Genomic DNA, 25,850 nt, shown 5'->3' with positions numbered 1-25,850 from the left:
TCTGGGCAAAATCGTGAAGTGACTTAGAGAAAGTGTAATTTTCAACTTCATTAAAATAATAATCAGTACATTTGTGTTGATTTTCATGGCAACTAAAAACAATTGAACAATATTCAATAGCATACAACTACATAGAATATTCTAATGGTAACTTTTAAACATAAAAATCTTGTGAAAGTAGGCATTTTTTTATTTTCCTTTATTAATAGGTATCACTAACCTAGATTACCTACCTTAAGGCAGCATTTAGAAGGTATAGGATAGAAGCATTACAGCTTGATTGTTTAAATATACTTTGGTCTATCTGGCGATAAACCAAATAATTCGGGATGAACCTAACGATTAAACAAATATTCCGGATAAACCAAACTACCTGGCAATAGACCAAATAATTCGGGATATACCAAACTATCTGGAGATAAACCAAACATTTCAGGATAATCCAAACAATCTGGCTATTAATCAAATATTTCGGGATAAATCAAACTATCTGGAAATAAACCAAATAATTCGGGATAAACCAATAATTTTCATAAAGAGGACTCTGGGTCTCATTCATTTTCGGAATAAATCGATTTCTTTTTTTCTTAATGACAATAATAATAATAGATAAGTAATTTACATTTGACTCTTTCTTGCAAAACGTCTTCCTTGCAAACATCTGAACAATGCAGTCTTACATAATACACTTTTACTGATGGCTCCCAGGCCTGGTCTAACCAAACACAATGGCTGGTTAGTTCCCAGGGCTGGTTTAACCAAACACGGCTTCCCAGGCCTGGTCTAACCAAACACAATGGCTGGTTACTTCCCAGGGCTGCTGGTCTAACCAAACACAATGGCTGGTTCCCAGGGCTGGTCTAACCAAACACAGCGCTGGCGATGTCACTGCGCATAGATCTAAATCTCGCTATCACTAACTTCATCAAGCTAACTGGATATAAACCAAACTATATCTGGATATAAACCAATCAATTACCTGCCACTGGCCGTTCACTAAGTCCTCCAGGGAACAAATCCACATCGTCAGGTGAGGCATAGATACGTCTAAGTCTCGCTATCACTTCATCAAGCTAACTGGATATAAACCAAACTATATCTGGATATAAACCAATCAATTACCTGCCACGGGTCGTTCACTCAGTCCCCCAGGGAACAAATCCACATCGTCAGGTGAGGCATAGATTCGTCTAAATCTCGCTATCACTTCATCCGGTATCTCCCGAGATAGATCAGCCCAGGTTTTGGCTTTCTTCAGGTTGCACAGGGCCCGATATTCGTTATAAGATGGGACGCCGTGGTCCCGGGCACGCTGTATGTTTAGGGCGGGCAAGTCAACCCCGGAATGAGGTCGCCCCTTCTCCTCGAACAGATGATTGGTGATTTCGCCTGAGGAATTGAATTTTACACAAAATTAATTTAATAACCATTTCTTACAATTTTTGTTTGGACTTGATTCTTAGAAGCTTAACCTAAATTATATTGGTAGGTAATCTTCTAAAATTAATTGATTCAAACCACCTGCTAAAAAATGTTAATGGGAGGCAAGTCTCTTGCACAGAAAAAAAAAATCAGTCGAAAGCACAGTGGATAGTTTGGCCGGGTGGTGGTGGGGGGGGTGGTACGTCAATACGTGGGGTGGTTATCCCCCTCCCGTTAAGGAAAAGATCACCCTCCCCAGATAGCGAAGAAAACGGGAATTATGCAATGGGGTGGGGGGAGCTAGATTGCAAATGGCCGACGTAAGTTTTCAACGTGATATTGATGGGTAAGTTATGTCCTGGTTTATTTTCATGAGAAATCTGAATAGGTATTATTTTATTGACGTCCAGAGCACTAATAACATCTACAGCTCGGGTTCAATCCCAGTTGAGGCATGGAATTTTCATCCTCATTTATTTGAGAATTTGACGAGATAGGTAATAATGGATCTATAAGGGTTTGGTGGTAGAGAACGTTTCCAACGTTAACCTTGCCTAGTTACCTTCCACTCACGAGCCTGTTATAATTACGAAGATATTTTCAATAAGAACGATATCCGCTCTTTTCTCCAATTTTTCCTCTGTGCCTTCAAGCTCAAACTTATACTACAAGGTTCACAAACAAATTCAAAATGCGCGATGAAAAGTACACTTTCCAAGGCAGTATAGAGCTGTATATGCATCAAAACTGGTATCCCGCTCTGTACATGACCCTGATAACACTAGGAATGTTTTTCGCCTGCTTTAGGATGATGACTCATAAGTACAAATGAAAGGTAAGTATTTTCCACTTATTGTTTTTCATAATGAATTTTCATCAGGAAATGATTTGTTCAAATGAAATTGATCCCAAGGGCAAGGTAATTCCTAGACCCTTGACAAGGACTCGAACCACCAACCTCCATATCCAGAGTGCTAGCCATAGACCACTAAGATTGGTCCTTTTTTCCAAATAAGTTCTATGGTTCACTAAACCACTAAAAAATATACCTAATCGTGTCGTTCTCCACTCAATCTCGCTCAATTTCATCGCTTGGACTCGAACCACCAACCACCAGATGAGAAAATCCACTTCGCTAACCAATCACCACTGAACCAGTAGTTAATTTCGATTAATAAACTGATTGTGTTCACTAAACCACTAAAAAATATACCTAATCGTGTCGTTCTCCACTCAATCTCGCTCAATTTCATCGCTTGGACTCGAACCACCAACTACCAGATGAGAAAATCCACTTCGCTAACCAATCACCACTGAACCAGTAGTTAATTTCGATTAATAAACTGATTGAGATCTTATTGTTTCACAGGTCAACGTTAGAGCCATACCTACCTCCAGTATCCATCATTATAGGCGCCCAAATCTCTTGATACCAAACTGCTTCCACAACAAATCTCAGGAATATTTTAAGTTAAATGTTTCTATTTCTGAAAAGTCTAGGAACCAGAAAGTATTGCGTATAATAGAATATTAAAATAATAAAACTTAAACCATGAAATTGTGTATGTAAGTGATTGAAATGGGGGTAATTATGCAGAAGTCACGCCCGTCGAAAAGAAAAGCTCCTTTTTGTATTTAACCTAACCCTATAATAACTTAATAACACCAATCACTGCTCCAATTGTGGAAACTCCTTCTTGCATTTAACCTAACCCTATAATAACACTGGTCACTGCTCGTTTGTGCCAGTTCCTTTGGTAGCAATATTCCACGGACGTGACTTCTGTACAAGTACCGAAATGGGGATAGGAATATTTGACTCCTCAAATCGAAATCGGATTATGAAAAAAGCCGAAACCGAAACCCTTCCTTCGACTACTGCGGAGAAAATCCACTTCGCTAACCAATCACCACTGAACCAGTAGTTAATTTCGATTAATAAACTGATTGTGATCTTATTGTTTCACAGGTCTACGTTAGAGCCATACCTACCTCCAGTATCCATCATTATAGGTGCCCAAATCTCTTGATACCAAACTGCTACCACAACAAATCTCAGGAATATTTTAATTTAAATGTTTCTATTTTTTCTGGAAAGTCTAGGAACCAGAAAGTATTGCGTATAATAGAATATTAAAATAATAAAATTTAAACCATGAAATTGGGTATGTAAGTGATTGAAACTTATTGTTTCACAGGTCAACGTTAGAGCCATACCTACCTCCAGTATCCATCATTATAGGCGCCCAAATCTCTTGATACCAAACTGCTACCACAACAAATCTCAGGAATATTTTAAGTTAAATGTTTCTATTTCTGGAAAGTCTAGGAACCAGAAGGTGACTATGCAGAAGTCACGTCCGTGGAAAAGAAAAGCTCCTTTTTGTATTTAACCTAACCCTATAATAACACTAATCACTGCTCTAATTTTATTGTGGAAACTCCTTCTTGCATTTAACCTAACCCTATAATAACACTGGTCACTGCTCGTTTGTGCCAGTTCCTTTGGTAGCAATATTCCACGGACGTGACTTCTGCACAAGTACCGAAATGGGGATAGGAATATTTGACTCCTCAAATCGAAATGGGATTATGAAAAAAAGCCGAAACCGAAATCCTTCCTTCGACTACTGCGGGAATCAAACCAGGAGTCCTTATGAGGTGCTAAAACATGTTGACCCTTTCCATCAATAAAGTTGTTTAATTTAGTCTAGTGAAGATCCATTTCTTCTTCTTACTAGTACCTATCTACCTATACATGATATGGTATCCCGTTTTCTGAGTTTATCTCAGAAAGACTCATACAATATTTTCTCCATCAGCAAAATTCTCACGAACCTCACGTAGAAAACAGAAACATTCATAATAGGAGAAAAGGGGACAAAAAATCCATAAAAGGGCGGGAGCAACTCGAAACCCAACCCTCGTAGTATTTCTATGAAAGCTTTATAGGGGTGAGAAGTCATACAATATTTTCTCCATCAGCAAAATTCTCACGAACCTCACGTAGAAAACAGAAACCTTCATAATAGGAGAAAAGGGGACAAAAAATCCATAAAAGGGCGGGAGCAACTCGAAACCCAACCCTCGTAGTATGTCTATGAAAGCTTTATAGGGGGGAGAAAAAAAAATGGCAGAAGAGGGAGATCGAACCCCCCTCCTCCTTCTAACCACCCTGGTAAAAAATTCGAGATCATTATTATTTTTTACTGTAGGTACCTATTGTATTTTTCTTCTTCTTTTTGGAATCCTGAGCTTTTTGTGTGTAAGTTTTGAGAGGGCTTTCAAGTTTAATCAAATGTTTGCTACCCTGTGCAAGTGTGTATCTTGTGTTTTGAAGAGGGAGATCGAACCCCCCTCCTCCTTCTAACCACCCTGGTAAAAAATTCGAGATCATTATTATTTTTTACTGTAGGTACCTATTGTATTTTTCTTCTTCTTTTTGGAATCCTGAGCTTTTTGTGTGTAAGTTTTGAGAGGGCTTTCAAGTTTAATCAAATGTTTGCTACCCTGTGCAAGTGTGTATCTTGTGTTTTGGATTTATTTTGTGGTGCCTTTTCAAAATTTTACATTTTTGTGTGTGCTTTTCTTTTCTGAGATTTGGGCTTCATTTGCTAGGTTTGGTCCAAACTACTAGAAGAAAGCAGACCAAACTGTGAAAGAATAGGTAGATACCTACTACCTACTAGTGGATAATGATGGTACCTATTAAAAAAAAAAGATGAGTGTTTAACGCGTGTGGTCTGTGTCGTAGCATGCCCATCCCGTAGTATGCTTCTCATCAGATGGGCGATAAGAGACACAATACTCCCCATTTAGGTGCTGGGTCAACAAGAGAACACCAAAAAGTGACCCATTGAAATATTTACAATCGAAGTTAGTATACGATTTTTTTCGTCAATGGTGGGATTCGAACCCGGGACCTTCTGCATGGCCACCAAGCGCGTTACCACTGGGCTAACCGTACGTGTTCCGTTTATTCCCTTCATATTTTCTGCTTCAATTATCTTCCAATTCTCTATTATACATCAGCTTACCTCTCTCTCTCCTTTGTTTCGCAATATGATGTTCAAGATGAGCTGTCATAATTTTGACGTTTCAAAAGGAGGGTTGTTTGTTGAAACGGGATTTCATTTCAATCATTTTATATGGTCCAAATGAAGGTCCATGCCAAATTTGGTGCTTTCCTGACGAAATGCAGCTTTTTTGACGTTAGGCCACCGACTAAATATACTTTGGTCTATCTGGCGATAAACCGAATAATTCGGGATGAACCTAACGATTAAACAAATATTCCAGATAAACAAAACTACCTGGCAATAGACCAAATAATTCGGGATATACCAAACTATCTGGAGATAAACCAAACATTTCAGGATAATCCAAACAATCTGGCGATTACTCAAATATTTCGGGATGAATCAAACTATCTGGAAATAAACCAAATAATTCGGGATAAACCAATAATTTTCATAAAGAGGACTCTGGGTCTCATTCATTTTCGGAATAAATCGATTTCTTTTTTTCTTAATGACCAATCGGGTGCAAGGGGCCAGATTGCAAATGGCTGACGTAAGTTTTCAACGTGATATTGATGGGTAAGTTATGTCCTGGTTTATTTTCATGAGAAATCTGAATAGGTATTATTTTATTGACGTCCAGAGCACTAATAACATCTACAGCTCGGGTTCAATCCCAGTTGAGGCATGGAATTTTCATCCTCATTTATTTGAGAATTTGACGAGATAGGTAATAATGGATCTATAAGGGTTTGGTGGTAATATATGGACTCACAGCTTTTCTCTGGAATAAACCTGATTGTGCGGACTTTCTAGAGCTGCTGCAGGTGAATTTTAGAGAAACTGAGGAGGTTGAAATATACCAGTGAGGATGCTTCTAGGTTCCATCAAGGCCCGGGGACAGCAGCTTAACTCCAAACACAAAAAGCCCACTCCGAGGCTTAGGTGTAGGGGCAAACAGCCCTAAAGGATGGGTTAAGCTACTACGAATCTACTCCACTCACGAGCCTGTAGGTAATAATGGATCTATAAGGGTTTGGTGGTAGAGAACGTTTCCAACGTTAACCTTGCCTAGTTACCTTCCACTCACGAGCCTGTTACATATATAATTACGAAGATATTTTCAATAAGAACGATATCCGCTCTTTTCTCCAATTTTTCCGCTGTGCCTTCAAGCTCAAACTTATACTACAAGGTTCACAAACAAATTCAAAATGCGCGATGAAAAGTACACTTTCCCGATGTCACTGAATGATATACGCTTGGCGGACCGGCGGGGAGGTGGGGGTATGAGGTCATCCGGTAGATCTCGTGGTGAACTGAGGAGCACCTGGGAAATCAAAACAGGAACCATTTTTTAAAGTGGTTTAACAGAGGGAACTGTAACTGCTAAGGTCTTATCGTCCTGAAATCGAAGAGAGAAAGAGGACAGGATAGGAGAAAGCCTGCCATTTCGAGAATGAACCTTATCCCTTCAGGATAAAATCCGACCCGGGTGGAATTCGAACCCGCGACCTGGCGCTTCAACCTACCAAGCTAACTAGGGTGGCTACATGTAACTACTGAGGTCTTATATCGTCCCGAGGGAAGAGAAAAGAACTGGTTCCAACAACGAACCATAACTGTTTGGGATAGATATATATTTCGGGAATCGAACCTGTGATCTAGCTGCTTCTTATTGAACATTTTTCGTGACTTTTATTTGGATTGGATCAGGAGATGGAAATAAAACTGTATTCTTTCAGAATATTTTTTATTAACCATTTGTTAAATGACTATCTAATCACTAGGGATGGGATTATATCCACCAAAAGAGAGCTTAAATATATATGCAATATGCACCATGGAATTCACCAAATTTGCAACAAAATATGCATAGTGAAATTAAATATTTGTACAATTTTAAAGGGGATTAATTAGTTCTTATCTACTTACGGAAGGAGGTGGTATAGCTCTGAAAGACAAAGAGTCCTCCAGTCCACTAGGTTCCAGTACAAAGTTCGAACACTGCGCCATGCATATGTCGTCTCGCAGAACGGAATCCTTGCCGGCTTCCCGAAGAAGTTGAGGACAATCCGTGACACGAAGCGAGGCGCATTGGGCTCCTAATGTGCGTGAAACAGACAATACAACCGTTCATATTACCTGCCTCGGTGGCGTAGTGGTCAAGACGCTCGCCTAGTAAAGAGGAGGGCGTGGGTTCGATCCCAGCCGAGAGATGGAATTTTATCCTCATTTATATGATGATTTGACCACATAATAATGGAGCTCTAAGGCTTAGGTGGTAAAGAACGCACAGTAAAATAACATAGACCTTAGTTATCCTGCTAGAATGACCCTTTAGTGCTTGTTTCTCCTGAAGTAAGTCCCACTCCTGAAAAAATTATGATTTGTCCTTTAGATCCTTTACCTTGTTCAGTATTCAGTTTGTCTTGAACACCTATTAATTAGAGATGAATTGAATGGGTAGAAGACAATTGAATTACAATATCTCTGACTAAAGAACGTTAAACAGGGAGTAGACCAGCTTAATTAGTCTGGCTGGAGGACTTTGAACAGAGAGGAGACTGGCCTGAAATTTCCCTTCCTAAAGAAATAGAAAAGGTCTTTTACAAGAGTCTTACCTTCACTAGTGCAAATACAACTGGTACAAGGCGAGGGTAGATGGGATTGCCCCACACTGACTTGTACTCCGCCTATATTACAACCCCCATGACTATTCTGTTTCCACATATTGATATTGATTTCAGGGAGGGCGTTACAGGGGACACGCAGGTTAGTGAAGTCGTTGGGCATCTCTAGGACGTTCTGTTGCATGGTTCCTGAGAGACAGAAAGAATAGAATATAGGATATAAGGGGCACGGTTGGTCCAGTGGTAACGCGGTTGCTTGCCATGCAGAAGGTCCCGGGTTCGAATCCCACCATCGAAAAAAATTTGTACTCGTTTTTCGATTGCAAATATTTCAACGGGTTACTTTCTGGTGTTCTCGTGTTGACCCAGCACCTAAATGGGAAGTATTGTGTCTCTTCTCGCCCATCTGATGAGAGGCATACTACGGGATGGGCATGTTACGACACAGGCCACAAGCGTCTAATTTTAAAAAAAAGAAAAAAAAAATCTCGCTTATCCTGCTGGGATAGGACTGAAAAGTCCCTTTACCCCCGCAGTCTAACCAAGGTCTTATATATTGTGACATAATATGGGGAGTATTGAGGGGAGATTTTTTTCCAAGAGGTTTGACAGAGGGAACTGTAACTTCTAAGGTCTTATCGTCCCGAAATCGAAGAGGGAAGACAGGATAGGAGAAAGCCAGCCGTTCGGAGAATGAACATTATGATTTCAGGGAGGGCGTTACAGGGGACACGCAGGTTAGTGAAGTCGTTGGGCATCTCTAGGACGTTCTGTTGCATGGTTCCTGAGAGAGAGAAAGAATAGAATATATCTCGTTTATCCTGCTGGGATAGGACTGAAAAGTCTCTTTACCCCCGCAGTCTAACCAAGGTCTCATATATTGTGACATAATATGGGGAGTATTGAGGGGAGATTTTTTTTCCAAGAGGTTTGACAGAGGGAACTGTAACTTCTAAGGTCTTATCGTCCCGAAATCGAAGAAGGAAGACGGGATAGGGGAAAGCCAGCCGTTCCGAGAATGAACATAGAAAAACCGTTCAGGATAGAAACCGCCCCGGGCGGGAATCGAACCCGCGGCCTAGCGCTTACAAGGCAGACGCGCTACCCTCCAAGCTAACTAGGCTGGCACTTTTCCAAGTAGTGGTTTATGAAAAGAAGAAAGAGGGGTTTTACGACTAAGATTTTACCATTTGGTATCAAGCTACTCGCAAGCAGTGCAAGATGTATGAATATAACTCACTCTTCAACTAAAACACACAACTCCTACTGACTGAGCAGTTCTAGGCTGGCACTTTTCCAAGTAGTGGTTTATGAAAAGAAGAAAGAGGGGTTTTACGACTAAGATTTTACCATTTGGTATCAAGCTACCCGCAAGCAGTGCAAGATGTATGAATTTAACTCACTCTTCAACTAAAACACATAACTCCTACTGACTGAGCAGTCTCCACTGAAAAGAGTTATTCATTCTTTAAACATCCTTCTAATAGTTCATGCACTCTTTAAATATCTCCAATCTTAAGAACAAACTACCTATACTTATCCTATTGTATTTCATACCTGGGTAGTCCATATTGGCGCAGATAACCTTGGCCAGGGTGGCTTTCTTGATCTCCTGCAGTTGTGGTTCGGTAAACCGGATCACAAGATCATCAGTCTATTCTATTCTTGAAATATCATTCAGAATAATTTCTATTCCATAATAATCTATTCTATTTAACATCAATCTATTCCATTCATACCTGGATAGTCCATATTGGCGCAGATTACTTTGGCCAGGGTGGCTTTCCTGATCTCCTGCAGTTGTGGTTCGGTAAACCGGATCACAAGATCATCAGTCTATTCTATTCTTGAAATATCATTCAGAATGATTTCTATTCCATAATAATCTATTCTATTTAATATCAATCTATTCCATTCATACCTGGATAGTCCATATTGGCGCAGATTACTTTGGCCAGGGTGGCTTTCCTGATCTCCTGCAGTTGTGGTTCGGTAAACCGGATCACAGGATCATCAGTCTCGTACCAAAACCTATCGCACTTCCTCAGTTGTCGGAACTGTAGGCCGATGATACACGCGAATGTCGGCCCGACCATACCACCTGGCAGAAAGGGGGAAGAATGAATGTATTAGTTGAAAAATATTTCAACGCGTATTTTATTGATTAATGAGGGATGAGGGACATATTACGGGATGGACATGCTACGACACAGACCACACAAGTCTAATGTAGCAGAACCTATCGCACTTCCTCAGCTGGCGGAACTGTAGGCCGATGATGCACGCGAATGTCTACGAGAAAAAACAAATAATTCGAGAGGTGAACCAAATAATAAAATTACCTCTTAACATATGAGTGTAAACCAAATCTAATGATATAAACCAAACTCTTGGGATATAAACCAATCAATTACCTGCCACGGGTCGTTCACTCAGTCCTCCAGGGAACAAGTCTACATCGTCAGGCGAGGCATAGATACGTCTAAACCTCACTCGTACCAAAACCTATCGCACTTCCTCAGTTGTCGGAACTGTAGGCCGATGATACACGCGAATGTCGGCCCGACCATACCACCTGGCGGAAAGGGGGAAGAATGAATGTATTAGTGGAAAAATATTTCAACGCGTATTTTATTGATTAATGAGGGATGAGGGACATAGGTATTACGGGATGGACATGCTACGACACAGACCACACAAGTCTAATATAGCAGAACCTATCGCACTTCCTCAGCTGGCGGAACTGTAGGCCGAAGATGCACGCGAATGTCGACCCGACCATACCACCTGGCGGATGGGGGAAAAATATGAATGTACTTACCTATATTAGTTGAGGAATACCTATTTCAACAGTTTTTTTTTTTTTTTAATTATTTTAATGCCGAGTTTTTCAATTTTATTTGAAACCAAACTTTAAATGGGTTATACCAAATACCAAGGGATCAAGAGATAAATTAAATTATGAGGGGTAAACCTAAATATCTGGCATAAACCTATCTGGGGTAAAAACAAAATTATCTGTGGGATGAACCAAAAATTTGGGCTAAACCAAACAATCTGAAGATAGACCAAATATGGGGGGAGAATCTGATATGTACATGTCAATCAATATTAGGTCGGGTATACCAAACCATTTGGAGATGAACCAAACTATATCGGTTATAAACCAAACTACTCAAGGGATAAACCAAACTCATTAAGGGATATAAAATGTCTACGAGAAAAAAACAAATAATTCGAGAGGTGAACCAAATAATAAAATTACCTCTTAACATATGAGTGTAAAGTGTAAACCAAATCTAAAGATATAAATCAAACTCTTGGGATATAAACCAATCAATTACCTGCCACGGGTCGTTCACTAAGTCCTCCAGGGAACAAATCTACATCGTCAGGCGAGGCATAGATACGTCTAAGTCTCGCTATCACTTCATCAAGCTAACTGGATATAAACCAAACTATATCTGGATATAAACCAATCAATTACCTGCCACTGGCCGTTCACTAAGTCCTCCAGGGAACAAATCCACATCGTCAGGTGAGGCATAGATTCGTCTAAATCTCGCTATCACTTCATCCGGTATCTCCCGAGATAGATCAGCCCAGGTTTTGGCTTTCTTCAGGTTGCACAGGGCCCGATATTCGTTATAAGATGGGACGCCGTGGTCCCGGGCACGCTGTATGTTTAGGGCGGGCAAGTCAACCCCGGAATGAGGTCGCCCCTTCTCCTCGAACAGATGATTGGTGATTTCGCCTGAGGAATTGAATTTTACACAAAATTAATTTAATAACCATTTCTTACAATTTTTGTTTGGACTTGATTCTTAGAAGCTTAACCTAAATTATATTGGTAGGTAATCTTCTAAAATTAATTGATTCAAACCACCTTGTCACTGAATGAAATACGCTTGGCGGACCGGCGGGGAGGTGGGGGTATGAGGTCATCCGGTAGATCTCGTGGTGAACTGAGGAGAACCTGGGAAATCAAAACAGGAACCATTTTTAAAGTGGTTTGACAGAGGGAACTATAACTGCTAAGGTCTTATCATCTCGAACTGGAAGAGAGAAAGAGGACAGGATAGGAGAAAGCCTGCCATTTCGAGAATGAACCTTATCCCTTCAGGATAAAATCCGCCCCGGGTGGAAATCGAACCCGCGACGTGGCGCTTACAAGGCAGACGCTCCACCTACTAAGCTAACTAGGGTGGCTACAGGAACAATTTTTTTGGAGCTTTGATAGACGGAAATGTAACTACTGAGGTCTTATATCGTCCCGAGGGAAGAGAAAAGAACTGATTCCAACAACGAACCATAACTGTTTGGGATAGATATACATATATTTCGGGGCAAGTCTCACCGGTAACAAACTGGTCCAGATTTTCCATGGGTGTGCCAGCCAAACCTCTCATCATCTCATCAATCATGTTAGGTTTGTATATGAGATCAGGATTGAAGAAGTGATCCCTCAACAGTACATGGCCATCACTCAGGAGTTCGTGGTTTGGACCTGGATATGAAGAAAGTAAAATAAATTATATTACGAAGGGTATACCAAACTATGGGGGTAAACCAAATAATTCGGGATAAATATGCTTCTAACAATATAATTATTATAGGGGACCCAATTAGTCCAGTGGTAACGCGCTTGCTTTCCACGCAGAAGATTTCAGCTTCGATGCCCACCATCAACAAAAATATTGTACCAACTAGTTTTTCGATAGCGATTTCAATCAGGCTGTGTAAGGTTTAATGTTAAGAGGAAACTTTCACCGAATGGAAAGTTCAAGCCCGGAGTTAATATCGCCCAATAGAGGGTAAAACCCTGTCCCTAAAGACCTTAGTGCCAGCCTGTAAACCGAAAAGGTTCGTTCTCGGAACGGCTGGCTTTCTCCTATCCTGTCTTCCTTCTCTCTTCGCTTTCGGGACGATAAGACCTCCGCTGTCACAGTTCCCTCTATCAAAGTATGGTAGGTATAGTATGATGGTTCACCAGTTTTCTTACCTGACAGAGATCTCATGAAGGGCAAACACAAGGGTCGTCCAGTCGTGCGGTTGTACTGAGGGAAGTATGGATCACCGGCTGGGATAGGGATGGGCATACACTCTGGATGAACCGTGATACGGGAGTCACAAGGGCGACAATCCGGGATGGAGGTGAAGAATCCTGGAAGATAAAAATAACAGATGGGACATAACAGATATTATAGGGACGTTAAACAGCGAGTAGACCAGCTTAGTCTGGCTGGGGGACTATAAACAGGGAGTATACCAGCCTGAATTTCATTATCTTTAGGGCGACAATCCGGGATGGAGGTGAAGAATCCTGGAAGATAAAAATAACAGATGGGACATAACAGATATTATAGGGACGTTAAACAGGGAGTAGACCAGCTTAGTCTGGCTGGGGGACTTTAAACAGGGAGTTTACCAGCCTGAATTTCATTATCTTTCTAAAGAAATAGCACAGGTTGAGTGTGAAGGGCATTCACTCGTAAAATTTGTAGCCAAAACCAAATGTCAGCCCAAAGCAATCACCCTACGTTAGGGCTGATTGAGAGGCTGACGAAAAACGCCGACCCCGTCTGTACATGGGAAAAGGCGAAGAAAAATAAGATTTTTGTAAATAAATCTCCAAAATTATACAATAGCATTATTTAAACCTACCTCTATACACAGGTGTGAAGGTGAGGTCATGGTCTATCGTCTGGGCCAGTTGCATGACCATGAGAGAATATCTGTTGCTGAGATGAGATATATCAGCGTGTACCATAGCACTGACTAGACGGGCGGTAGGGAGGGGGGCACCTGAGACTGAGTGTACTCGGGGTGTGGAGATTACTGGGGGAAGAAAAAAATGGGATAGGTTTTTACTCTGTTATTAAAATCTAGGTAATACCTATATTGGTATAAGTAGGGCCATCGGCTATAATAAACGCCCTATATCACTGCGACCTGGTTAAGTCTTTTGCCACTCTCCCTTTGTTTATCTAGAAGAGCCGTAGACTTCTTATGAAGGCCAGGGTTCTTTTAGGACTGATTTCTTTGACTTCTTTTGGTGTTGTGATCATCTTTGAGAAGTATTAGCAGTCGTTTGTGAGAGGCAACACATTCGCACATGATATGTTCTGTCGTCTTTGAAATAAAGGTACTACATGTCCTATTTCGACAGTCTAAATAAAGCACCAATATCTAATATCCAAAAAGAAAAAGTGTTTTCGTTATGCACTCACAATCTTCATACACGGACGGTAATAATCGGGAAAAGGTGGTCATACTCCGGCCATGTTCTGTGTTCACCAGATTGTTACATCGGCCGGATATTGTCCGGAACGGCGAAGTTGGATCGCAAGGTTCAGCCGGACACGATGGTTCATTCTGAAGACGGATGGGCGGTAGAAATCCGGCCTTGTTGAGATCGTCGATAAAGTCGAGACCAATGGGATCGAGGGAATTGTCCAGGAGTGCTTGACGCTTCCAGATACTCGCTGTCACTTCATCAAGCTAACTGGATATAAACCAAACTATATCTGGATATAAACCAATCAATTACCTGCCACAGGCCGTTCACTCAGTCCCCCAGGGAACAAATCCACATCGTCAGGTGAGGCATAGATTCGTCTAAATCTCGCTATCACTTCATCCGGTATCTCCCGAGATAGATCAGCCCAGGTTTTGGCTTTCTTTAGGTTGCACAGGGCCCGGTATTCGTTATAAGATGGAACGCCGTGGTCCCGGGCACGCTGTATGTTTAGGGCGGGCAAGTCAACCCCGGAATGAGGTCGCCCCTTCTCCTCGAACAGATGATTGGTGATTTCGCCTGAGGAATTGAATTTTACACAAAATTAATCTAATAACTATTTCTTACAATTTTTGTTTGGACTTGATTCTTAGAAGCTTAACCTAAATTATATATGTAGGTAATCTTCTAAAATTAATTGATTCAAACCACCTGCTAAAAAATGTTAACGGGAGGCAAGTCTTACCGGTAACAAACTGGTCCAGATTTTCCATGGGTGTGCCAGCCAAACCTCTCATCATCTCATCAATCATGTTAGGTTTGTATATGAGATCAGGATTGAAGAAGTGATCCCTCAACAGTACATGGCCATCACTCAGGAGTTCGTGGTTTGGACCTGGATATGAAGAAAATAAAATAAATTATATTACGAAGGGTATACCAAAATATGGGGGTAAACCAAATAATTCGGGATAAATATGCCTCTAACAATATAATTATTATAGGGGACCCAATTAATCCAGTGGTAACGCGCTTGCTTTTAACGCAGAAGATTTCAGCTTCGATGCCCACCATCAACAAAAATATTGTACCTACTAGTTTTTCGATAGCAAATTTCGATAGCGATTTCAATCAGGCTGTGTAAGGTTTAATGTTAAGAGGAAACTTTCCCCGAATGGAAAGTACAAGCCCGGAGTTAATATCGCCCAATAGAGGGTAAAACCCTGTCCCTAAAGACCTTAGTGCCAGTCTAGTTAGCTTGGAGGGTAGTGAGTCTGCCTTGTAAGCACCAGGTTGCGGGTTCGATTCCCACCCCGGGGGAAACTTCGTTTTCGGAACGGCTGGCTTTCTTCTATCCTGTCCTTCTTTTCCCTTCGCCGATAAAGGTGTGTCCACACATAGTCGCTGGCCGTCGATCAATGTGAATTTATTGTGAATCAACGTCGATTGATCATGTTTGGATGCACTCCGTGGTTTTAAAGTTCCCTGTATCAGACCGGCGGGGAGGTGGGGGTATGAGGTCATCCGGTAGATCTCGTGGTGAACTGAGGAGAACCTGGGAAATCAAAACAGGAACCATTTTTTTAAAGTGGTTTGATAGAGAGAACTGTAACTGCTAAGGTCTTATCGTCCCGAAATCGAAGAGAGAAAGAGGACAGGATAGGAGAAAGCCAGCCATTTCGAGAATGAACCTTATCCCTTCAGGATAAAATCCGCCCCGGGTGGAAATCGAACCCGCGACGTGGCGCTTACAAGACAGACGCTCCACCTACCAAGCTAACTAGGGTGGCTACAGGAACAATTTTTTTGGAGCTTTGATAGACGGAAATGTAACCACTGAGGTCTTATATCGTCCCGAGGGAAGAGAAAAGAACTGATTCCAACAACGAACCATAAATGTTTAGGATAGATATATATTTCGGGAATCGAACCTGTGATCTAGCTGCTTCTTATTGAACATTTTTCCTGACTTGGATCAGGAGATGGAAATAAAACTGTATTTTTTCAGAATATTTTTTATTGACCATTTGCTAAATGACTATCTAACCACTAGGGATGGGATTATATCCACCAAAAAAGAGCCTAAACATAGGTATATGCAATATTCACCATAAAAGTTGCCAAAATATGCAACATAATATGCAAAATCAAATCAAATATTTGTACAATTTTAAAGGGGACTAATTGGTTCTTATCTACTTACGGAAGGAGGTGGTATAGCTCTGAAAGACAAAGAGTCCTCCAGTCCACTAGGTTCCAGTACAAAGTTAGAACACTGCGCCATGCAAATGTCGTCTCGCAGTACTGAATCCTTGCCCGATCAATGTGAATTTATTGTGAATCAACGTCGATTGATCATGTTTGGATGCACTCCGTGGTTTTAAAGTTCCCTGTATCAGAAAAAAAGGCTAGCAAGCTGATTACAGTGATTACTTACCTAGTCTGGGTATGAAAGGTCTCAACAGACTGTGTCCAATACGGTAGGCGGCAGTGGCGAATTCGGTCATGATGTTGGGCTTACAGTTGTCGTTATACGTTGAGGACAATCCGTGACACGAAGCGAGGCGCATTGGGCTCCTAATGTGCGTGAAACAGACAATACAACCGTTCATATTACCTGCCTCGGTGGCGTAGTGGTCAAGACGCTCGCCTAGTAAAGAGGAGGGCGTGGGTTCGATCCCAGCCGAGAGATGGAATTTTATCCTCATTTATATGATGATTTGACCACATTACCTGCCTTGGTGGCGTAGTGGTCAAGACGCTCGCCTAGTAAAGAGGAGGGCGTGGGTTCGATCCCAGCCGAGAGATGGAATTTTATTCTCATTTATATGATGATTTGATCACATAATAATGGAGCTCTAAGAGTTAGGTGGTAAAGTCCGCACAGGAATATATCATAGACCAGCCATTCTTAACCTACGAAGTAAGTCCCACTCCTGAAAAAATTATGATTTGTCCTTTAGCTCCTTTGCCTTGTTCAGTATTCAGTTTGTCTTGAACACCTATTAATTAGAGATGAATTGAATGGGTAGAAGACAATTGAATTACAATATCTCTGACTGAAGAACGTTAAACAGGGAGTAGACCAGCTTAATTAGTCTGGCTGGAGGACTTTGAACAGAGAGGAGACTGGCCTGAAATTTCCCTTCCTAAAGAAATAGAAAAGGTTTTTTTACAAGAGTCTTACCTTCACTAGTAAGCTCCTTTGCCTTGTTCAGTATTCAGTTTGTCTTGAACACCTATTAGAGCTGAAGGTATAGGTAGAAGACAATTGTGAATTACAATATCTCTGACTGAAGAACGTTAAACAGGGAGTAGACCAGCTTAATTAGTCTGTCTGGAGGACTTTGAACAGAGAGGAGACTGGCCTGAAATTTCCCTTCCTAAAGAAATAGAAAAGGTCTTTTACAAGAGTCTTACCTTCACTAGTGCAAATACAACTGGTACAAGGCGAGGGTAGATGGGATTGCCCCACACTGACTTGTACTCCGCCTATATTACAACCCCCATGACTATTCTGTTTCCACATATTGATATTGATTTCAGGGAGGGCGTTACAGGGGACACGCAGGTTAGTGAAGTCGTTGGGCATCTCTAGGACGTTCTGTTGCATGGTTCCTGAGAGACAGAAAGAATAGAATATAGGATATAAGGGGCACGGTTGGTCCAGTGGTAACGCGGTTGCTTGCCAAATCTCAAGTGGTCCGCGAGATTTTTGGTTTATCAATAGTGGTCCGCCAATTCTAAAAGGTTAAGAACCCCTGTCATAGACCTTAGTTATCCTGCTAGAATGAAACTCAAAAGACCCTTTAGTGCTTATTTCTCCTGAAGTAAGTCCAAAAAAACTATTGATTCATATAAAAAATATTAATAACATGAAATAATAATGAGAGCATGAATGCTGTGGTGGTAGATGGTACATGTATATTTTATACAGGGTGCGCTCAAACCCTAGAACCCAACTTCATAGAGTGTTGGTGGGATCGTGGGATGCCCTTATCCTAGATATCCCTACTTTGTAATGGAATTGGCATTTGGGCGGGACTCAAGCTGTGCAAGTGTGGCCGGACACGGAAAGTATAAGTACGTAATGCTCCATCAAAAAAACTATTGATTCATATAAAAAATATTAATAACATGAAATAATAATGAGAGCATGAATGCTGTGGTGGTAGATGGTACATGTAGACAGGGTAAGCTCAAACCCTAGATCCCAACTTCATAGAGTGTTGTTGGGATCGTGGGATGCCCTTATCCTAGATATCCCTACTTTGTAATGGAATTGGCATTTGGGTGGGACTCCAGCTGTGCAAGTGGCCGGACACGGAAAGTATAAGTACGTAATGCTCCACCTTCTGCCAGACACGGTAAACCTGACACGATAAAAAAAAAAGTTTGATAGAGGTCCCGAAATGGAAGAAAGAAAGGATAGGAGAAAGCCAGCCGTTCCGAGAACGGACCTCATTTGCGCTAGCCTAGGTCGCGGGCTCGATTTCCGCCCAGGACGGATTTTATCTTGAAGGTTCGTTCTCGGAACAGCTGGCTTTCTCCTATCTTGTCTTGCTTCTCTCTTCGATTTCGGGACTATCCCTCTATCAAACCTCTTAAAAAAAGAAGTCCATGCTCAAAACCTTTGAAAATAAAATGCGTAGTGATCTATGTTGATAGGTAAGATAGATATAGATATATTTTACAACTATACAAGTAGAAAAAGTATTTACGACTTACGACTTAAAATGACAGTAATGAAAAATCGAATGTAAAACCTTTGAAAATAAAATGCGTAGTGATCTATGTTGATAGGTAAGATAGATATAGATATATTTTACAACTATACAAGTAGAAAAAGTACTTACGACTTAAAATGACAGTAATGAAAAATCGAATGTAAATATATATGGGGTAACTATGATATCGAACTGAAAGGTTAATGGTAAATTTAAATCTCTCATTAGGAGCTTACTTAATATACTAAAATCTAAAATGGCGCTTTTTTTTAATATATTATGTAATTTTATTATTCTAAAATTATTTAAATGCAGTACAGTACCTACGTACTTTTTTTTGAACATTTTTGACTCTTCTCCTTTCTCTATTTCCCTCCTTGCTTCCTTTCACACTCTTTATTTATCACATATCTCTTCTACTCACTCTTTCACTCTCCCTTTCCTTCCTCCTCTACAGAAAACACATAATATACCTACACCGGAAAAAAATCCTTAAATTCAAATCCAAGGAGTTCTGTTTGTTTAAAAATCGCTAGATTTAATTAAATCCTTAGTACTTAAGGAGTGTGCTTTAATAGGGAAGGCATACTGACATGAAATAGCAGCTCTGATATAGCCCACAGAATTGACTCCTTAGATTCCTTAGAATCATAAACCTTGGATCAGAGACAATATTATACAGCGCCTTAAATACAGAGAATTTTCCTTGATTTCCAAGGCGGACTTTTTTTAGCGTACAAAAACATCAATTTCAAGAATAGCTATACAACACTATCAAATATGAAAAGAAATGTTTAAACAAAAAATAAATATTTACAAATACCTACAAATAAATCAGCTTATGGGGACGTGATTTTTAAATTAGTTAAAATACAAAATTAAAGCAGAAATATAATTTCACAAAATACTCATGGTTTAATAATTCACAAGTTTCGGCGACTTAAAACTACTTTTGATTTCTCATTGGTACTTAAATTACTCTTATTACCTACTCTTAAATTACTCTTTCCCTGTAAGTACTATTATAGGTATATCTACCTACCTACTTATAGTACTACATATACATCATAGGTAGGTATGCACTTTTTATCAATGGACCTACCTTTCAATGAAATTACACGGTAACAAAATGAACCTTTTTCATTCGTACAGGGTAGTATGAAAGGTCTCAACAGACTGTGTCCAATACGGTACGCGGCAGTGGCGAATTCGGTCATGATGTTGGGCTTACAGTTGTCGTTATATCCCTTGTAGTAACCAGTGGGGGACAGTTTCAGTCCGTAGAGGTTGACAGCGTTCAGACCTGTAATAAGAATAGCCTTATTTATTATGTTCCCTTATAACTTCTTCTTCTTCTAGTCTTGACCACTACAACCCCGAGACAACCCGTTGTACACATTATTTTGCAGTAGGGAATGGTATATAAACTGTCCAAGTAGGCCATACCGCGCCTCCTCGTCACATTACTTTAACTTCGGGATGGGTACTTGAGTAGTCATAGTCACCCGATACCAGATACGCGCCTCCGCGTTACTTAACCCAAGTGATCTACAAGTTATAGCCTTATCTAAGGGACTTCTTACTTAAGTGACTTGTTCTTACTTGAGTGACCTCATCAGCTCTCGTGTAGCATACTCGTAGAAGATAGAGTTATTGGACAGTCTCAATGCTTCAGCAGTCGGTTTACTGAATGCAGCAGCAATCCCTGTGGGTGAAGCAGGATCCACGGAAATTCCTGTGAAAACCAAAACAGAAATACATGAACAAAATTACACATTCCATAGTAAAATATGGTATGGTTTCTTCAAATTAAATTGATCCCAAGGGCAAGGAAAACCTAGACTCTGAGCTGATTCCTCCTCTGTCGACACAAACTTTAGCTATCACGCTAATGTTTTAGACGAGGAGGATTCAGGTAAACTTTACTTAGGTACATCTACCACACAGACCACATGCGTCCAATGTAGCAGTTGTTTCATTGCTACGAAATAAAAACGGCGGTGAAACACTCATCTTTTAAAACCCAACCAACCCAACCTTAAATAAAGTTAATCGAAAACCGGGACCTCCGGAGAGCAAGCCTAATGTGATACCCACTCGGCCACGGAGGCACTTAATAGAATAAAATAATTTATTACTAATTGATATAAGAAGTGCTTATGAATACGTCTCAAATAGGAGTAAAAGCGTCCCTTTACTTCAGCAGTAGGTTACTATTATGTATTTATTAATGTAGTTTTTTTTTTTAGATAATGTTGAGGATGAAATTCCATACCTTGACTGGGATTGAACCCACGCCCTCCTGTTTACCAGGCGAGAGTCTTGACCACTACAACCCCGAGACAACCCGTTGTACACATTATTTTACAGTAGGGAATGGTATATAAACTGTCCAAGTAGGCCATACCGCGCCTCCTCTTCACATTACTTTAACTTCGGGACGGGTACTTGAGTAGTCATAGTCACCCGATACCAGATACGCGCCTCCGCGTTACTTAACCCAAGTGATCTACAAGTTAGAGCCTTATCTAAGGGACTTCTTACTTAAGTGACTTGTTCTTACTTGAGTGACCTCATCAGCTCTCGTGTAGCATACTCGTAGAAGATAGAGTTATTGGACAGTCTCAATGCTTCAGCAGTCGGTTTACTGAATGCAGCAGCAATCCCTGTGGGTGAAGCAGGATCCACGGAAATTCCTGTGAAAACCAAAACAGAAATACATGAACAAATTACAAATTCCATAGTTTCTTCAAATTAAATATTGATCCCAAGGGCAAGGAAAACCTAGACTCTGAGCTGATTCCTCCTCTGTCGACACAAACTTTAGCTATCGCGCTAATGTTTTAGACGAGGAGGATTCAGGTTTAGACTTTACTTAGGTACATTGTGCTTGTGATGAATAAAGTTGATACAGAACCTTCGGGGGTGTGCGAAAAAAAAAAAAAAAAAAATGTGTAATGGCGGACCAAGGAATAACCAAAGCGAATTTTGATGGCTTATCAGTGCAGTACAGTCCAAAAAGGTGTTCAATTTTGACCTCAAAGTACTGAAGTACTGATTTTTTCTTCTTCTTCTTCTTCAAGCCAAATTTCACGTCACAAACGTGTTGTATAAATAGGATATAGGATAGTTACTTACGGAATGAATTGTACTCCAGTGATTGTCTGTGTTTGATATATTCCCTAGCTCTCTCTCCTTCTCTCTCCCTCCCTCTCTCTCTCTCTCATGTCAAAATTACGTCATTAACGTGGTCTGTAAATAGGATTTTTCCCCCTTTAAAAAAAAAAAAAAAAAAAAAAAAAAAAAAAAAAAAAAAAAAAACAATGGTAGGTAGGTAATGCCGATGCGGAGCAGTAGCAGACAGACTTAAGATTTCCCCATCTGATTCTTATTTGGTGGAGTGCTTAAAGATTTCAGAATTTTAGAAGGGTCCTTTCAAAGATTTCGTGCGAGTTCTTCAGTTTGAGGGGACACTCAAAGGGCCTGTGCCCCTATATCTTCACAAGAGTCCCAAAAACTTAGCTTAGACTAGGTACAAGGGCAAAGGAACATTTTAGAAGAGAAAAATAAAATGTTTTATTACTTCTTCTTATTCAATACCAACTTTCTTCAATCATTCTTCAAACAACCCCCACTATCCTTAGAATTAATAATAATAGTGCTTATTTATACTGCTCGCATAGGACTGAAAAGTCCCGTTACTCCAGTAGGCTACTACTATTACTGTGGTCAAATTCTCAAATTACATTGAGGATAAAATTCCATACCTCGGCTGGGATTGAACCCACGCCCTCCTGTTTACCAGGCGGGTGTCTTGACTACTATACCACCGAGGCAGGATAAAGATAAGTTAGATATATTATTTCCCAGTAAAAGAGACGAGAAGTTTTCTCACCTAATAGTCTAGGCATACCTTGTTTATCCTGCCAGAATGAGACTGAAAAGTCCCTTTACTCCCGCAGTCTAAACAAGGTCTTATATATTTCATAGGTATAGGAAAATATATTTCATACTTACGGAATGAATTGTACTCCAGGGATTGTCTATGTTTGATATCTTCCCTAGCTCTCTGTAGAGCCTGATCAATCACGTCCTTGGTAACGATAGGCAGAGAGGGCTGACTGGAACTTTGCCACAGGGTGAGATTCAGGCGGGAGAAATGAGAACAGCTGATTGGTGAATTCCTGTGGGGGAGAGGGAAGAGATGGTGTGAAAAGGGTTAAAGAAGGAAATAAAGTTCGAATAAGAAATAAAAGAAATTTCCATTGTGTTAGGCCTACAAAAGTGGTAGTCACAAATGCCGTTCTAGAACGGTAAAGATCCTTACTCAATACTCCTCGATGAATTTTATGACTTGGACTCAAACCACCAACCTTCAGATCCAACGTACCTAAACTACTACACCACTGAGGTTGGCCAAAAAGATGCATAAAAGGATGTACCCGACTCTGTAACCGAGTAGGTATCACTCTATCCTTACACGCTGGAGGTTCCGGGTTCAACTAACGGCATATTGGAAAAAAAAGAAAGAAAAAAAAATCAGCTATTGTGCTAAATTTCAAAATACAGTCTTCACCCAAAGGTCAGGGTAGTCAGTTTACTTACAGGTAAGAATCGGCCTGTAGGAATGACTTGGGCTGAATGTTTTGCAAGGCGGGGATATTCTCACACAATATTGAACTCAATGAGGTTTGACGAATGGAGTTCAGTTGATCTGAAAACGAGAAATCAAATCAATATATTAAAAAAAAAAGATTGTACTTCAGCACCGCTTTTGCATTACTTAAGCGTCTTAGGCGCATTCTTTTACATGCATGCATATCTAAGAACGAAAATGTTTGGTTTGAAAATTTCCGCCCTGGCCAAGATTCGAACCAAGCACCTCCGGGTTGAGAGTCAGTGCTCTTGACCACTCGGCCACAGAGGTGGGCACTCGGCCACAAAGGTGGGCAATACAATTATTTAAATCAAGTTTTTTCAATTTCCAGCGGCACCGGAGGAGATTTTCTCAATACTTACCCCGGGAGAAGGAAGTAGGTGGAAAAAAAAAAAAAAAATAAAATCAATATATTAAAAAAAAAAAAAAAATGTACTTCAGCACCGCTTTTGCATTACTTAAGCGTCTTAGGCGCATTCTTTTACATCCATGCATATCTAAGAACGGAAAAGTTTGGTTTGAAAATTTCCGCCCTGGCCAAGATTCGAACCAAGCGCCTCCGGGTTGGGAGTCAGTGCTCTTGACCAGTCGGCCACAGAGGTGGGCACTCAGGCACAAAGGTGGGCAATACATTTATTTAAATCAAGTTTTTCAATTTCCAGCGGCACCGGTGGAGATTTCCTCAATACTTACCCCGGGAGAAGGAAGTCGGTGGGAAATCGTTCTCGTACCAAAACCTATCGCTATCTTTGAGCACGGAGAACTGTCTGGCCAGCAGACAAGAGAAGGTGATACCCAGTGCAGATCCTGGCTCTGAGTTTTCCAGTAGACCTCCTATGAGCAGGTCTACATTGTCGATATTCCTGGAAAAAGAAAAATAGAAACATTTTAGAGCCCGTTCCTACGTGTGAGTTTTTTCACATGATTTTTTTTCGAATGTCCTGTAGCCCTTTAGGCAATGCAATTTGAATGAGAGTGTTCCCACTATACTTAATAATCGCAAGATGGGCATCCATCTTATGGTGGCGGAAGTACCTCTTGACGGGATTTAAAACCATCCCAGAAACCATACCTAGGCTCCTACTACGTCCAAGATGGAAAAGAACAGATTATACCTATGTCCCATTCAAATAAATGCTCGGTCAACACAAGAGCAAGTAAAAAAAAAAAAAAAAATGGTCTATAAATTAGGAAAGTCAATTTGGGATTAAAACCCGGGACCTTCCACTTACTTGTAAGTTTCTCTCAGTACGTTCTGGTTACGCAGGGGAACATTGACAAACACATCCTCTACATCTTGAGAGGAACAGAACTCGGCCCAGGTTGAATATTTGGCTACCTGCGCTTTCCGTGACTCTTCGATCAATCTGCTCACTGAAACACATTTCAGATGAAAAAATTAAATTAATAGAAATTAAAATTAATAGTAGATTTAATCCTGAAAGTGTCAAAACTACTTGAACGACTATAAAGCAACCAAAACTGGAGTAGTGCATATAACATATAACCCAGGTGTTGAAGAGCAATGAGCACCACTAAAAATAATACAATATAGATAGATCTATGTAGGCCGCGGGTTCGATTCCCGTCCGGGACGGATTTCATCCTAAATAGATAAGGTTCATTTTCGGAACGACTGGCTCTCTCTCTATGCTGTCTTCCTTCTTTCTTCGCTTTCGGGACGACAAGACCTCGGCAGTTACAGTTCTCTCTATATGGCCAGCAGACAAGAGAAGGTGATACCCAGTGCAGATCCTGGCTCTGAGTTTTCCAGTAGACCTCCTATGAGCAGGTCTACATTGTCGATATTCCTGGAAGAAGAAAAACAGAAACATTTTAGAGTCTACGTGTGAGTTTTTTCACATGATTTTTTTTTTCGAATGTTCTGTAGCCCTTTAGGCAATGTAATTTGAATGAGAGTGTTCCCACTACACTTAATAATCGCAAGATGGGCATCCGTCTAATGGTGGCGGAAGTACCTCTTGGCGGGATTTGAAACCATCCCAGAAACCATACTTAGGCTCCTACTACGTCCAAGATGGAAAAGAACAGATTATACCTATGTATGTCCCATGTCCCATTCAAATAAATGCTCGGTCAACACAAGAGCAAGTAAAAAAAAAAAAAAAATAGTCTATAAATTAGGTAAGTCAA

The 25,850-nt window shown here is 40.5% G+C and overlaps 1 protein-coding gene and 2 long non-coding RNA genes across 3 annotated transcripts in view; 1 reads left to right on the top strand and 2 right to left on the bottom strand.

Moving 5' to 3' along the window:
- LOC103509866 overlaps positions 1-25,850 on the bottom strand; it is a 64,733-nt gene continuing 38,883 nt past the window's right edge. The window contains exons 26-32 of the mRNA XM_008474499.3: positions 15,058-15,207; positions 14,625-14,891; positions 9,996-10,175; positions 8,066-8,263; positions 7,377-7,546; positions 6,685-6,771; positions 1-884 (exon numbers count right to left, since the gene is read on the bottom strand). Coding sequence (XP_008472721.1) covers positions 861-884; positions 6,685-6,771; positions 7,377-7,546; positions 8,066-8,263; positions 9,996-10,175; positions 14,625-14,891; positions 15,058-15,207 — 1,076 coding nt within the window. The 3' untranslated portion in view covers positions 1-860. The remainder of the gene's footprint in view (positions 885-6,684; positions 6,772-7,376; positions 7,547-8,065; positions 8,264-9,995; positions 10,176-14,624; positions 14,892-15,057; positions 15,208-25,850) is intronic.
- LOC113467727 lies at positions 2,151-3,067 on the top strand. The gene is made up of 2 exons (XR_003391693.1): positions 2,151-2,257; positions 2,792-3,067. It is a non-coding gene; the product is annotated as an uncharacterized LOC113467727 (long non-coding RNA).
- Positions 15,809-16,634, bottom strand: LOC113467728. Its single transcript, XR_003391694.1, has 2 exons — positions 16,516-16,634; positions 15,809-15,867 (listed from the first exon to the last, which is right to left on the bottom strand). It is a non-coding gene; the product is annotated as an uncharacterized LOC113467728 (long non-coding RNA).

Source organism: Diaphorina citri, unplaced genomic scaffold (genome assembly GCF_000475195.1).
Source record: "Diaphorina citri unplaced genomic scaffold, Diaci psyllid genome assembly version 1.1 scaffold537, whole genome shotgun sequence".
NCBI classification, from domain to species: Eukaryota; Metazoa; Arthropoda; class Insecta; order Hemiptera; family Psyllidae; genus Diaphorina; species Diaphorina citri.
The sequence above is the reverse complement of the archived record's forward strand: the minus strand, read 5'-3'. Positions and strand labels throughout refer to the sequence as shown.